This window comes from Anomaloglossus baeobatrachus, chromosome 1 (assembly GCF_048569485.1).
Source record: "Anomaloglossus baeobatrachus isolate aAnoBae1 chromosome 1, aAnoBae1.hap1, whole genome shotgun sequence".
Lineage (NCBI taxonomy): Eukaryota > Metazoa > Chordata > Amphibia > Anura > Aromobatidae > Anomaloglossus > Anomaloglossus baeobatrachus.
This window is the reverse complement of record NC_134353.1, coordinates 866,602,276-866,619,129: the sequence shown is the minus strand read 5'-3', so window position 1 is coordinate 866,619,129 and position 16,854 is coordinate 866,602,276. Positions and strand designations below refer to the sequence as shown.

The window sequence follows — 16,854 nt, the reverse complement described above, 5'->3', positions numbered from 1 at the left end:
CGGAAAGACCCACAAACAAGCAAGACCTGAAGGCTGTGGCTGTAAAGGCCTGGCAAAGCATTAAGAAGGAGGAAACCCAGCGTTTGGTGATGTCCATGGGTTCCAGACTTAAGGCAGTGATTGCCTCCAAAGGATTTGCAACAAAATATTGAAAATAAAAATATTTTGTTTGGGTTTGGTTTATTTGTCCAATTACTTTTGACCTCCTAAAATGTGGAGTGTTTGTAAAGAAATGTGTACAATTTCTACAATTTCTATCAGATATTGTTGTTCAAACCTTCAAATTAAACGTTACAATCTGCACTTGAATTCTGTTGTAGAGGTTTCATTTCAAATCCAATGTGGTGGCATGCAGAGCCCAACTCGCGAAAATTGTGTCACTGTCCAAATATTTCTGGACCTAACTGTATTTCCTTAAAGGGAACCTGTCAGCAGAAATTTTGCACTAAACATAAAAGATTCCCCCTCTGCAGCTCCTGGGCTGCATTCTAGCAATGTTCCTGTTGTTCTTGTGCCCCCTTTCTGACCAAAATAAAGACTTTATAAAGTGGTACCTTTTTGTATGCAGATACTGTAAATGGTACACGGGGGCGGGCTCTCTGGTGTCCGTTATTCTGCCTCCTGCCGCTTTAGGCCGTCCCCCATCGCTCATTTCCATAGCTGTGGACACCGCCCAGTGCTCCAGAGGTCCCCGTGCATGCCCAGTGCCTATCTCTCGTGGATGAGCACTGTGCCCAGTGTCACCGCTGGTGACGTGTGTGCAGGCTTTAGATTATGGGCGGTGCTTTGATTTTCATTACCAAGTAAACGCCCATAATCGCGTGACCGCGCTTTCCCGATCTGCCTCCTTCGTTCTGCACAAGCGCGGCCCTGCTGACCCCACGTCACCTCTTTCCCATCTTGCCCTGAGGCAGGAAATAGATGGGAGGAGCGCGGAGCAGGACACCACCGATAAGGATTAGACGCAGGATTGTCCTGCTCCGCGCTCCTCCCATCTATTTCCTGTCTCAGGGCAAGATGGATAGGTGGATGGATCGATAGATGGATGGATGGATGGACGGATGCCGCGGCAGCGGCCGATGTGGATACTTACAGCAGCGGCTGCAGATATCATGGCAGACGGCCAACTTGGATACTTGCAGCAGAGGATATCGTGGTAGGCGGCTGGTGTGGATAGTTGCAGCAGCAGCAGCGGACTTGTAATGCACTGAAACACAGATAAGAATCAGTAACATTATATAGCACAATAAGGCTAGTTTCACACTTGCGCTATTTTGACGCAAACGGAATCCGTCACTAATGTAGTACAGTTCATTTATTTACATTGGAAGCGCGTTACTATGGCGCGTGTGTGTCATGCAGTACCCGCTTGTGTCCACATGATGTCGCGCTTCCACTGTAAATAAATGAACTGTACTACATTAGTGACGGATTCCGTTTGCGTCAAAATAGCGCAAGTGTGAGTGAGCCTTTACAGCAGCACAAAGGACCTGAGAACTAGCAAGGTGTAGAGCTCACTGCCCAGGCGCTTCCCTTAAGAGGAAGGTGCCTTAATTACCTGATGCCACTCAGTTGAGTTGAAAGGCACTTCCAGGTTAGGGCATACTGGCCCTTTAAGAAAAGAGGCATTCCCAGGAGGTCTGTTTGGCATGCGCATTGCCTGAGAGACAGCAGCATATACTGGGGATGGGGCAGCCGGGAAGGTGAGAAAGCTGGCGTTCCCGCTGGGGCTGGGGAGGCAGGACAGCGGTGGGCGTTACATATGTTCTACTCCCTGCACCTTGTAATCACACTCCGCTCTGCTCTACTCCCTGCACTCACACTCAGCTCTGCTCTACTCCCTGCACTCACACTCAGCTCTGCTCTACTCCCTGCACTCACACTCAGCTCTGCTCTACTCCCTGCACTCACACTCAGCTCTGCTCTACTCCCTGCACTCACACTCAGCTCTGCTCTACTCCCTGCACTCACACTCAGCTCCGCTCTACTCCCTGTACTCACACTCAGCTCCGCTCTACTCCCTGCACTCACACTCAGCTCTGCTCTACTCCCTGCACTCACACTCAGCTCTGCTCTACTCCCTGCACTCACACTCAGCTCTGCTCTACTCCCTGCACTCACACTCAGCTCTGCAGTGATATCAGACTGCCATTACTGTCGCTGGTCTAGGCTTCTGTGGGGGCGTGTTTTTTCCCCCCTGTATCTTGCTGCTTTTTTATGATTGGTCAATGTCATGCAGGAGAAGTAGTACACACCCCACAGAGAAAAATCTCTGGTAACGCCCACTTGGCCTTATCACAAATTATAACCTAAACTTTACAAACTAATATTTCTGCAGAGGAGAGAATAAATAATAAAATGAAAACTATGTGTTACTGAGTTCTCCAGCCATTATTCTACCATGTGCCAAGAGTAACATGTCCACACTAATGGGGATGGTAAAGCAGTGTGCATACCTCCCAACCGTCCCGGATACAGCGGGACTATCACGCTTTGCATTGTTTGTCCCGTTGCCACGGGCGGGACGGCCGGCTCCCGGCTCCGCCCACCCACTCTCTCCCCGCCTCCCTGCTTTTCCCTCCTACCATCCTAACACGTGACGTAGCATAACAGAGAGGAGCGCACTGCCCGAAACTGCTCTGTGCTGCTGCTAAAGTATGTAAACATAATCTCCCCAGCGCTGATTCCCCTCCCTCCCCCCCCCCGGCCGGAGCCTCTCTGTGCGGTCGGCCGCCTCTCTGTGCGGGCGGCCCGCCGCCTCACTGTGCGGGCGGCCCCCGCCGCCTGTCTGTGCGGGCGCCCCCCTCCGCCTGTCTGTGCGAGCGCCCCCCGCCGCCTGTCTGTGCGAGCGCCCCCCGCCGCCTGTCTGTGCGGGCGCCCCCCGCCGCCTGTCTGTGCGGGCGCCCCCCGCCGCCTGTCTGTGCGGGCGCCCCCCGCCGCCTGTCTGTGCGGGCGCCCTCCTCCGCCTGTCTGTGCGAGCGCCCTCCTCCGCCTGTCTGTGCGAGCGCCCCCGGCTGCCTGCGTCTCCGTGCTGGAGGCCCGCCGGCTGCCTGCGTCTCCGTGCTGGAGGCCCGCCGGCTGCCTGCGTCTCCGTGCTGGAGGCCCGCCAGCTGCCTGCGTCTCCGTGCTGGAAGCCCGCCGGCTGCCTGCGTCTCCGTGCTTGGGACCTGCCGGCTGCCTGCCGGCTGCTTGCCTCTCCGTGCTGGAGGCCCGCCGGCTGCCTGCGTGTCCATGCTGGAGGCCCGCCGGCTGCCTGCGTGTCCATGCTGGAGGCCCGCCGGCTGCCTGCGTGTCCATGCTGGAGGCCCGCCGGCTGCCTGCGTGTCCATGCTGGAGGCCCGCCGGCTGCCTGCGTGTCCCTGCTGGAGGCCCGCCGGCTGCCTGCGTGTCCAAGCTGGAGGCCCGCCGGCTGCCTGCGTGTCCATGCTGGAGGCCCGCCGGCTGCCTGCGTGTCCCTGCTGGAGGCCCGCCGGCTGCCTGCGTGTCCATGCTGGAGGCCCGCCGGCTGCCTGCGTGTCCATGCTGGAGGCCCGCCGGCTGCCTGCGTGTCCATGATGGAGGCCCGCCGGCTGCCTGCGTGTCCATGCTGAATGGGTGTGGATGGGGAGTGGATATGGGCGTGACTGCGAAATGGGTGTGGTTAGGGGGCGTGGCCTAAAATTTGCCCCTCTTTGTCCCTCTTTTCCTTCTTTAAAAGTTGGGAGGTATGAGTGTGTGAAGCCAGCCGCATAGTGTGTAATTTCTGGCCGTTTTTACAGGCAGAGTCCATTATTCTGCTGCTTGTAATATGCTCCATAGTAGGCGCAGATCCTTCCCGGCATTTCACAGTGTGGCCACCAGAGGGCGCTGCGGGAATGTAGCACATACGCGACTTCCGGTGCCGGTCTAGCCGCCTGGCGCTCTGCTTTTGTTGGTCGGTGTTGTCAGGCGGCTGGTTTCCGGTGTCGACTCCTTCGGTGCAGACTCTGCCGCCGCCATGAGCAACGGTCGGACCGCGGTCATTCAGGTGACCAACCTGTCTGCCGCCGTCACCAGCGAGCAGATGCGGACGCTGTTTACCTTCCTGGGAGACGTGGAAGAGCTGCGGCTTTACCCTCCCGAGTGAGTGCGGTGCCGGCGGCTGTGCCCTGTGCAGTGATGGTCCCTGATATAGGAGCAGAATGTGATGTACTATACAGGCCCGGGGCGCCCTCTGTTCTGTGTGTCCACCATCAATGGTGCTGACTGGTTGCTATAGACAACTGCACCAAAACATGCAGTAACCATGGTAACTGCCCCTTTTTGTAATGTACAGCTCTTACCACAGCTCCTGCTGCAGACACAATGTGCAGCACGTAATACCACAGGCGTAATGTGCAGCCCATAATACCGCAGGCGTAATGTGCAGCCCATAATACCGCAGGCGTAATGTGCAGCCCATAATACCGCAGGCGTAATGTGCAGCCCATAATACCGCAAGCGTAATGTGCAGCCCATAATACCGCAGGCGTAATGTGCAGCCCATAATACCGCAGGCGTAATGTGCAGCCCATAATACCGCAGGCGTAATGTGCAGCCCATAATACCGCAGGCGTAATGTGCAGCCCATAATACCGCAGGCGTAATGTGCAGCCCATAATACCGCAGGCGTAATGTGCAGCCCATAATACCGCAGGCGTAATGTGCAGCCCATAATACCGCAGGCGTAATGTGCAGCCCATAATACCGCAGGCGTAATGTGCAGCCCATAATACCGCAGGCGTAATGTGCAGCCCATAATACCGCAGGCGTAATGTGCAGCCCATAATACCGCAGGCGTAATGTGCAGCCCATAATACCGCAGGCGTAATGTGCAGCCCATAATACCGCAGGCGTAATGTGCAGCCCATAATACCGCAGGCGTAATGTGCAGCCCATAATACCGCAGGCGTAATGTGCAGCCCATAATACCGCAGGTGTAATGTGCAGCTCATAACGTAATACCGCAATCGTAATGTGCAGCCCATACCGTGATACCGCAATCGTAATGTGCAGCCCATACCGTAATACCACAGGTGTAATGTGCAGCCCATACCGTAATACCGCAGGTGTAATGTGCAGTCCATACTGTAACACCGCAGGTGTAATGTGCAGCCCATAACGTAACACCGCAGGCGTAATCTGCAGCCCATACCGTAATACCGCAGGTGTAATGTGCAGCCCATACCGTAACACCGCAGGCGTAATGTGCAGCCCATAACGTAATATCGCAGGAGTAATGTGCAGCCCATACCGTAATACCGCAAGCGTAATGTGCAGCCCATACTGTAATACCGCAAGTGTAATGTGCAGCCCATACCGTAATACCGCAGGCGTAATGTGCAGCCCATACCGTAATACCGCAAGCATAATGTGCAGCCCATACCGTAATACCGCAGGCGTAATGTGCCGCTCATATCGTAATACCGCAAGCGTAATGTGCAGCCCATACCGTTATAACCCCAGGCGTAATGTGCAGCCCATAACGTAATACCGCAGACGTAATGTGCAGCCCATAACGTAATACCGCAGGCGTAATGTGCAGCCCATACCGTAATACCGCAGGCGTAATGTGCAGCCCATACCGTAATACCGCAGGCGTAATGTGCAGCCCATACCGTTATTACCCCAGGCGTAATGTGCAGCCCATAACGTAATACCGCAGACGTAATGTGCAGCCCATAACGTAATACCGCAGGCGTAATGTGCAGCCCATACCGTAATACCGCAGGTGTAATGTGCAGCCCATACCGTAATACCGCAGGCGTAATGTGCAGCTCATATCATAATACTGCAAGGCGTAATGTGCAGCTCATACCGTAATACCGCAGGTGTAATGTGCAGACCATAATACCGCAGCTGTAATGTGCAGCTCATACCGTAATACGGCAGGTGTAATGTGCAGCCCATAATACTGCAGGATGTAATGTGCAGCCCATACCATAATACCGCAGGCGTAATGTGCACCCATAATACCGTAGCTGTAATGTGCAGCCCATACCGTAATACCGCAAGCGTAATGTGCAGCTCATACCATAATACCGCAAGCAGAATGTGCAGTCCATAATACCACAGCTGTAATGTGCAGCTCATACCGTAATATTGCAGGTGTACTGTGCAGCACATAGTACCACACATTACCTCATGTGTAATGGGCAGCTTATACCAGATACCGCAAGGAGTAATGTGCAGCTCATTCCGTAATACCGCAGGCGTAATGTGTAGCTCATACCGTAATACCGCAGGCGTAATGTGTAGCTTATACCGTAATACCGCAGCGATACCCCAAATGTGTTGGAAAGCTGTTTGGACTCACTGAAAAACTGTTTGTGCTGACGGCAGGGCTCTGAAGGGAAGAAGCGTCATTCAACTTTTTGAACACAAAATTGTCTGGAATCATTAGCGGACACTGTGTCTCGTTTGGAGAGCCCCTGATGTGCCCAAACAGTGGAAACCCCCCCACATTTGACCTCATTTTGGAAACTACACATATCAAAGAATTTATTAGGATGTGTGGTGAGCGCCGTGAACCCCCAGGTGCATAACAATTTTAAAACATTGAGCCGTAAAAATGAAAAAAATACATTTTTCCCACAAAACTTGCTTTTCCACAAATTCTTAATTTCACAAGGCTAACAGGAAAAAATGCACCTTACAATTTGTTGTGCAATTTCTCCTGAGTAAGCCGATACCCCAAATATGGTGGAAAACTGCTGTTTGGGCGCACGGCAGAGCTCGGAAGGGAAGGAGCGCCATATTGGAGTGCAGATTTAGTTGGAATGGTTTGTGGGTGCCATGTTGTGTTTTGACAGAGCTTCTGATCTGTCAGAAAAACAACCCCCACAAGTGATGCCATTTTACTAACTACACCCCTCAATGAGTTGATCTAGGGGTGCAGTGAGCATATTGACACCACAGATATGTCACAAAACTTTATACTATTGGGCGGTGAAGAAAAAATAATTACATTTTTAACACTTAAATGTTGTAGTTACCATAGATTTCCAATTTTCACAATGTGATTGAGTAAAAAAAGTCACCATAATGTGTTATACAGTTTTTTTCTGAACGTGGCAATACCCCACATGTGACAGTCCAATACTGTTTGGCTACACCACAGGGCTCAGAAGGGAAGGAGCACCATTTGATTTTTGGAGCACAGATTTTCCTAGAATAGTTTAGAACTCTCATTTGCAGAGCCCTTAACAGAACAACAGAAACCCCCTAAAGTGACCAATGCTTTGAAATTACACCCCTCATCTATGAATGTAGTGATGATTTTGTCTCTGGAAAACACCCATGGAGTCAAACGCAGTGAATGTTGAAGAATCAAAATTTCAAATGAGCCCTTGTACTGCTCAGTGCAGTTGTAGTGAGTGGCCGTACATTGTGCCCAGCATGTGCTTCTGTAGACACACTCCCTGTACATTAGGCGGGCACTCATCACTACAACAATGCGAACGCTTGTCCTTTGTTTGGTCCTTTGTGCTACTAGTACTGTGGAGGCCCTCAATTTTTTTCGTTAACAGATGACAGACTTGAGTAAGGACTTATTTTTTGTGGGTTGAGTAGAATGTTACTTTGTGGCAATTTAGAGTACAGAACATTTTGCACCAGTTCACATTTATCTTGTGCTTTATGGTGAGCACTTACATTAGGGTTTCCGTTTATATCTTCAAAATACTTGATACAGGTGAAACCCCCCAATGGATTCATTCACTAATGAGGCAGCATAGTTACTCCGGACTCTGTTTGGCCTTTGTTCAGCAATCCCCTTCTTTTCAAAGGTGCACAAAACTGTTGATGACACAACTTTTATGCACGTTCTAAAAGGTGGGTAAAAACATTGACCCCGCCAGAACACAGGCCAGACGGAAGCCGAAAGTGACTCCTTCTGCCTCTTTACAGTGAATTTTCCTTTGGGAATTTTGCCTGAATAGAGATTTTAAATGTAATCCCCGATGTAAGCACCCAGCATAGAGCGCAAAATAAATGTGAGCTGCGCCGTATTGTGATCTTTGGGAAGCAGAAAAAAACAACAAATCAACAGGATTGGAGTTTTTATTGGTACTATTTTGAGCCACATTATATTTTCATATTGCTTTCTATTCCATTTTTTTTGTGATCCGGAAGCATGAAGAAACAACAGTTCAGAATTGATTTTTTTTTTTTTTACGCCGTTTACCGTATCATAATAGTGATAAGACAGCTTTAGTCTTCAGGTCCGCATGATAACAGCGATACCACCTTTATATTGTCTTTTTATGTTTTGCCACTTTTACACCATAAAACCTATTTTACAGAAAAAATAATTGTTTTTGCATTGCTGTATTCTGAGAGCTATAGCATTTTTATTTTTTTGCTGATGGAGCTGTATGGTGGGTTATTTTTTGCAGGACAAGATGATGTTTTCAGTGATACCATTTTTATTTACATGCAACTTTTTAATCGTGTTTTATTACATTTTTTTGTCGATTTTAATGAGAAAGCATAGTATTTTTGCTATATATATTTTTTTTTAAATTGTCTTCACTGACAGGGTTACCTAGGGTTACAGTTTTATAGCTCTAGTCGTTCCGAATACAGCAATACCAAATGTATACATTTTGTTTATTTTGTTCCATAAATATACGTATTGGTATAATATTTTTTTTTTACTCTTTATTTTGATATATTTTTTTAATTTCTACAATTTTTTTTTTATACTTAGTCCCTCTCTGGGACATTAACTTTTAGTACATTGAACACTGTTCTAATCCATTGCAGTGCACCAGCATTGCAATGGGTTATAGCTATCAGTTTTACATTGACAGAAGCTTCTGAGATCATGCCTCTGGAATGATACCGAAGGCGGGTGATCCGGAGGTTGTCATGACAACACCGAGTGGGCCCCCGTGATCACATCTCGTGGGTCCCGGTCGCATGGGAGTGCAAACGAACTCCCTCTTCCATCGCTATTGATTGCAACATTTAGGGGTTAAACACCCAGAGCATGTGTGGGGACCACTCCTGGTTGTGAGAGCCCCACGATCACCATGACATACCCAGTATGTTATCGAGTGGGAACCCCTATCCGACCATGATGTACTGGGTACATCATATGTCCAGAAGGGGTTAATATTTTGGGCTGATCCTCACCTTGCAGATCTAACAGCTTGCACTTTTTGTTCATTCATCCAGATCGTTTGTGAGGTCAGACATGGATGTTGGACGAGAGGACTAGGCTCATAATCGCTGTTCTGGTTCAATGGGGTTGAGGTCCGGGCTCTGTGCGGTCGGTAATGTTCATGCACACTAAAATTTTGAATCCATGTTTTTATGGACCTTGAGCACTGGGAATAGTCTTGCGGAACAGAGAAGGGCCTTCCCCAAACTGATAACCACAAAGTTGTAAGCTACCAATGTCCAACATGTCTACTAAAATATTTGGACAGTGACAGACGTTCTGGCATTTTAGTTGTTTACCAAAGTATATTCAAGATGGCTATATAATCAATATAGGCTTAAAGTGCAGACTCTCAGTTATAATTTGAGGGTATTAACATTCTAATAGGAGTGAGGGTTTAGGAATTACAGTTCGTTAATATGTAGATGCCTCTTTTACAAGGAACCAAAAAAATTGGACAATTATCTCAAAAGCTCTTTAATGAGCTGCATGGGCTATTCCCTCATTAATCCTTCATCAATTAAGTAGGTAAAAGGTCTGGAGCTGATTCCAGGTGTGGCATTTGCATTTGGAAGCTGTTGCTGTGAACTTCAAACATGCGGTCAAATGATCTCTAAATGGAAGAGAAACAGAAAATTAGACTGAAAAAAAAGAAATCCATCAGAGAGATAGCAGAAATGTAAGGAGTGGTGAAATCAGTATTTTGGTATGTTCTGCATGAAATAGAGCGCACTGGAGAGCTTGGGAACTCAAAAAGGCCTGGACGTCCATGAAAGACAACAGGGGTGGATGATTGCAGAATCCTTTCCATGGTGAAGAAAAAACCCTTCACAACATCCACGCAAGTGAAGAACACTCTCCAGGATGTAGGTGTTTCAGTATCTAAGTCTACAGTAAGAGAAGACTGCATGAGAGCAAATACAAGTGCGTTCACCAGAAGGTGAAAACCACTAATCAGCCTTAAAAATAGGCCAGACTAGACTTTGCAAAAAAAAGAATAAAAATCTAAAGAAGTCACCCAGTTCTGGAAAAGCAGCAGAGGACAGATGAAACTAAGATCAACCTGTACCAAAATTATGGTAATAAAGTTTTAGAATGTTTGGAGCGGCTCCTGATCCAAAGCACAACACATGCCACACATTGGGGAGGCAGTGTGATGGCCGGGCATGCATGGCTTATAATGGCTCTGTGTCAATAGTGTTTATTGATGATGTGACTGAAGACAGACGCACCCGGATGAATTCTGAAGTGTACAGGGAGATACTTTCCGCTCAGTCAACCTAATATTGTATTGTGCATCACAGTACAGATGGACAATGACCCAAAACATACTGCGAAAGTAACCCAGGAGTTTTTAAGGCAAAGAAGGGGAATATTCTGCAATGGGCGAGTCAATTACCAGATGTCAACCCCATCGGGCAGCAGTTCATATGCTTAAGACTAAAATTAAAACAGACCCACAAACAAGCAACAACTGAAGTAAGCTGCAGTAAAGGCTGACAATGCATCACAAAGGAGGAAACCCAGCCATGTAGTCAGGCAGGTAGCATTCTGTTATTCGGCATAGAGAAGACGTGCACTCTGCCAGAATATTGAGGAGCTGCAGACAGTCAGCAACTGCTGATTGCAGCACTTACGTGAAATAACATTGATTAATTGGATTGTCCAGGTTTGGCACAAAAGTGCACCCAGTCTGTGACTGCAGACTTGTGAATCCACACAGCATGGCGTCTTGATTCTCCGGCGCCGGGATCTGGCTGTCTTGTGACTGCAGGTGTGTGATATGCGTACTCCTGACCTCATTCTGACTAGATCAATAACAGTGAATTGAGCAAGGCTAAGCCAGTCACTGTAATGTGGGTGGAAGTCTGCATATCGTATCCGAGAATCCTGACGGTGTGCGCTATGCACAACGTTCGGATTCACAAGTCTGCAGTCACATAGTGACTGCAGACTTTCGTGCCAAACCTGGACAACCCCTATAAGATGTACGTCCTGTGAAAAACAGGACCTCACTTATTTTCTGTGTATCAGTATCTGTTCTGCTACTTATCACAGCCCGTTAGATAGGACTGCATTTCACCAGACGTGATGTATTGTGTTACAATGCACCGCTCACTTTTCAATACTCATTCTTGTTCTGCTGAGAATTTTTGCATCGTTTTTCTCTAGCTTCTCACAATACTGACCCAGATGTCTGCATCAATGGTGAGTGTTGGAACACAAGGTTGTTTTTTTGCATTCCCCGTGGATTATGTGTTATGTCATCACACCATGTAGACTGTTTTTTGCTGGCCAGGGAACAATTGTTTGTTTTTGTGAAAAAGCCAAGCGTGTACACACAGTGGGGAAAATAATTATTTGATACACTGCTGATTTTACAAGTTTTCCAACCTACAATGAATGGAGAGGTCTGTAATTTTTATCATAGGTAGACTTCAACTGTGACAGACAGAATCCCTCCAAAAATTCCAGAAAATCACATTGTATGATTTTTACATACAGTGCAACCTTGGTTTACGAGAACAATCCGTTCTGGGAGTGTGCTTGTAAAAACTCGTCTAGCAAAGCAAAATGTCCCATAGGAAATAATGCACGCTCAGACAATTCGTTCCACAACTTGTTCAATGTCCCATCCTGGTCCCCTATTGTGCCATTCCACACACACACAAACATGTACAAACATGCATATTATGCTCACCTTACCTTTCGTTCCCTCACCGGCCTCCCGATTCTTGTAGTCCGCCGCTACAGGATCTGAATCGGGTAACCATCGCGACCGATGTCGGAGCTTCCGCTGTCAGAACGCTGACGTCAAAGGCAGGATCCGCTTGCCTCTGATTGGCCAGCGCGCTGCCTTTGAGAAGCGGCTGGCAGCGGAAGTTCCTCCATCGTCGCGATGGTTACCCGATACACATCCTGTACCGGCGAACTACAGAACCGGGAGGCCGGCGATGGAATGGAAGGTAAGGTGAGCATAATATGTGTGTGTCTTTGTGCGGACTGCAAGAGTGGGTCAGAGCGTGGTGAAAGTACGGAATCGGAAGTGTGTGCGGTGAGTATTTGTTCGTACAGCAAAGCTTGCTCGTAAATGGAGTTACAAATTTACAGCAAGCTTTGCTCGTATATCGAAATACTCGCACACCAAGTTACTCGTAAACCGAGGTTCCACTGTAATTAGCATTTTATTGCATGAAATAAGTATTTTATGACCTACAAAGCAGCAAGATTCTGGCTCTCACAGACCTGTTTTTTGTTTATTTATTTAAGAATCCCCCTACTTTGCACTCATTACCTGTATTAATTGCACCTGTTTGAACTCATTACGTTATAAAAGACACCTGTCCACACAATCACTCTCCAACCTCTCCACCATGGCCAATACTAAAGAGCTGTTTAAGGACACTGGGACAAAATTGTAGACCTGCGCAAGGCTGTGATGGGCTAAAGGACAATAGGCAAGCAGCTTGGTGAGAAGGCATCAGCTGTTGGAGCAACTATTAGAAAATGAAAGGCACAAGATGACTGCCAATCTTACGCAGTCCGGGGCTCCATGCAAGATCTCGCCTTGTGGTGTAAGAATGATTTAGGTGTAAGCCCAGAACTACATGGGAGGACCTGGTCAATGACCTCAAGACATCACAGTCTCAAAGATTACCATTAGTAATGCACTACACCGTCATGGATTAAAATCCTGCAGGGCAAGTTCCCTACAGCACATGTACTCTCCTGGTTGAAGTTCGCTATTGACTATCTGGATGATCCAGAAGAGCCATGGGAAAAGGTCATGTGGTCAGATGAGACCAAAATAGAATTTTTTGGTATAAACACCACTCGTCTTGTTTGGAAGAGGAAGAAAGATGAGTAGAAATCCAAGAACACCGTGAAGCATGGGGGTGGAAACATCATACTTTGTGGGTGCTTTTTTGCAAAGGGGAAAGGACGACTGCACCATATTGAAGGGAGGATGGATGGCGTCATGTATCACGAGATTTTGGCCAATAACCTCCTCCCTCAGTAAGAACATTGAAGATGGGTCATGGCATGACAATAACCCAAACACACTGCCAGGGCAATTTAGGAGTGGCTCTGTAAGAAACATTTCAAGGTCCTGGAGGGGTCTAGCGAATCTCCAGACCTGAACCAAATAGAAATTCTTTGGAGGAGCTGAATCTCAATGTTGCCCAGTGACAGCCCCGAAACCTGAAAGATCTGGAGAAGATCTGTATAGAGTATTGGGCCAAAATCCCTGCTGCAGTGTGCAGACTTGGTCATGAGCTGCAGGAAATGTCTGACGGGGGATTTTTTGCTCAGTGCGCATGATCTCGGAGTTTGGGTCATGCGCACTACGAAGCCGGGTGTACACGTCCTGGCTTCAAACTGAAGTAGTGTGCATGACCCAAACTCCGGGGTCATGTGCACTGAGCCGAAATCCAGCGTCGGACGAAAGGGCGGCGGAGAGCTGAGTGAGATCATCCTGTGACGCTGCGCATTCATTAGCATGTTAGCACGTCCACAGAGGTGTACTAACATGCTATTGGGGGCGACTGGATAGGGAACTAACGACAGGGGACTACTGCCCTCGTTCATTAGCATGCGGTAAAAGATCTTTAGAAATACTTTTTCTAAAGCTCTCTTTATCTATGCTAGTGTATACAGGGACAGTTAGGCAGGGATTAACACTATGCAACCAGAACTGCTCGTGGTTCTTGGTGCATATTGCACCTGACAGGTTCCCTTTAACTATTTAAAAATCATAAATTGTGATTTTTCTGGATTTTTTTTAATTTAATCTGCCTGTCACAGTTGAAGTCTACCTACAATACAAATTACAGATCTCTCTATTCTTTGCAGGTGGGAAATCTGGCAAAATTGGTATCAAATATTTATTTTCCCCACTATAGCTTTTCTCTGTCACAATCCGGCATGGTGGACACCCACACAACAATAGATAACCGCATAACTGGCAGGTAATGACACAATGGGCTTCATTCCTTCTTACTTTGATCTGTTAAAATAAAAGCTGCGCTCCCTGAGTAACTCAAACCGTTCCGAATGAGAATGAAGTGAGCGGCATCCAGTACAAACCGCACTGAGAAAAGGGTCTTGTGTTCGTGGCCCACTCTGTATATGTATAAAACATGGTTGTTGTTTTTTTTTTGTTTTTTTTTTAAATCATCTTGATTCCTCCTCTTTTCGTTTCATAAGCTAGAAAAATAATTTGTTAGCCTATGGTATGAAAGGCTTTAAAGAGAACCCGTCCCCTCGGAAAACGCTATTTATTTGCAGATATAGGGTTATTTTGCCAGTAAATAGCTTTACAATGCTTTCTGGCTGCCGTACTCAAAGTGCAGCTACGGGAAGAAAATGAACGTATTTCCGCCAGCGTTTAGTCATTGGGGCATGCACGGAGCGGCTACGGTCCTCGCTCACAACACTGCTCACATTTTCTGAGGTGACCAGTTCCCTATGACAAAACCAAGAGGACAGTATTTTAATAAGTAGAACATGATTATGTTATCAAGGCGTAAAGCTCAGGTTATTCTGAGGGATACACAGCTATTGTTTTATGAAAGGGGCCATTCACAGTGGTGTGACTAGTACAGATGGATGCCAAGTGGCCACTGTTACCATTATGGCAGCCACATGCACTGGTAGGCTGCGCGCCCACAATCAGTGTTTCAGCTGCGTCGAAAACTGTTGCGTTGTACAGAACAATCACTTTGGATGGGATTTCTAGAAATCCCATGCCTACTGTGCATGTACTGCCTGCAGCGAAAACTGACCTGCAGCGTGGCTTCCCGAGCCGCAGCCTGTCAATTGTTTGCTGTGGAGTCACAAGCGTTTTCCGCAGAGAGACCACAGCGAGAGACTGCAGCGCCCTGAACACTGATTGTGGGCACATACCCCTAGGACATAGACAAGCTAATAGATGGGGTGCCGAGTGGCAGATACCCAAGTAGGACTTCCATTTGCTCTTCTAGATGCCGCAGGTTGTCCTAATGGCACAGCCATTCACACGTTTGTGTCAGTCATCTGTTTTGTGTCCTTGGCCCAGAACAGAAGTGCCACATTTGTTTGTTTTTTTTTATTAAATCCAACTAGTGCTGTTTGATTACGGTATGTATGACCCCTCTCAAGTCTTGCCCCAGACAGTGCTGAAATGTTCAGTAATGAGGTGATAGTGATGTCCGTCCAGTAATATCTCCACCGGTCAGGTATTTGGTTGTCTGCACGCTGTGTTCTTCATACATAAAATGTTGATATTTTGCCAGTATGTACCGTATTTTTCGGACCATAAGACGCACTTTTTCCCCCCAAATGTTGGGGGAAAGTGGGGGGTGCGTCTTATGGTCTGACTATAAGGTTGCGGGTGCGGGGAATGAGGGTGCCGCGGTGGAGCGGGTCATCGGCGGCACGAGCAGGCTGTAGCAGCCTGCCGTGACCACGTGGGCCCGCTCATTACATATGCACGCCCATCCTCCCGCCCATCATCTCTCAGCGAAACCGGCGCTGACAGGTGGGCGGGGTGATGGGCGGGAAGGGGGGGTGTGTGCATAATTAGCAGCCGGCCGTGATCACCCCTGGCAACTACAGCCTGGAGTGATCATGTGCGGCTGTATTCACTGCCCCCCGTGCATCATTATCAGCGCGGGGTGCAGTGAATCAGTGTACTCACCCGTCACCGTGTGTGGAGCCGCCCCCCTGCAGCATCGCGTCTTCCTGTCTGTGCCGGCGGTCAGCTGATCTGGACACTAGCTGGTGGATACTAGCGGCGCGCACAGCGATGACGTTATCGCGGTGCGCGCCGCTAGTGTCCAGATCAGCTGACCGCCGGCACAGACAGGAAGAAGCGATGCTGCAGACAACGGTGACGGCTCCACACAGCGGCGCTGCAGCTGAGACAGAGATCGGTGCTTCAGGGAGTGAGGAAGGGTAAGTATAAACGTTTATTTTTTTTTCCTGTGCCACAGGATACACGCCATTTACCAGGATGGGGGTATATCATGAGCAGGATGGATGGGGGTATATCATGAGCAGGATGGATGGGGGCATTTCATGAGCAGGATGGATGGGGGCATTTCATGAGCAGGATGGATGGGGGCATTTCATGAGCAGGATGGATGGGGGCATTTCATGAGCAGGATGGATGGGGGCATTTCATGAGCAGGATGGATGGGGGTATATCATGAGCAGGATGGATGGGGGCATTTCATGAGCAGGATGGATGGGGGCATTTCATGAGCAGGATGGATGGGGGCATATCATGAGCAGGATGGATGGGGGCATTTCATGAGCAGGATGGATGGGGGCATTTCATGAGCAGGATGGATGGGGGTATATCATGAGCAGGATGGATGGGGGCATTTCATGAGCAGGATGGATGGGGGCATTTCATGAGCAGGATGGATGGGGGCATTTCATGAGCAGGATGGATGGGGGCATACCATGAGCAGGATGGATGGGGGCATTTCATGAGCAGGATGGATGGGGGCATATCATGAGCAGGATGGATGGGGGCATATCATGAGCAGGATGGATGGGGGTATAACATGAGCAGGATGGATGGGTTCATATCATGAGCAGGATGGATGGGGGCATATCATGAGCAGGATGGATGGGGGCATATCATGAGCAGGATGGATGGGGGCATATCATGAGCAGGATGGATGGGGGCATATCATGAGCAG

General features: G+C 48.3%; 1 protein-coding gene across 2 annotated transcripts in view; it reads left to right on the top strand.

Annotated features, from left to right (window-relative positions):
- Nucleotides 1-3,921: 3,921 nt before the first annotated feature.
- SREK1 (splicing regulatory glutamic acid and lysine rich protein 1) overlaps nt 3,922-16,854 on the top strand; it is a 153,092-nt gene continuing 140,159 nt past the window's right edge. For both annotated transcript variants that reach the window (XM_075326036.1, XM_075326028.1), the window contains exon 1: nt 3,922-4,101. In XM_075326036.1, the coding sequence (XP_075182151.1) occupies nt 3,977-4,101 (125 nt within the window). In that variant the 5' untranslated portion in view covers nt 3,922-3,976. The remainder of the gene's footprint in view (nt 4,102-16,854) is intronic.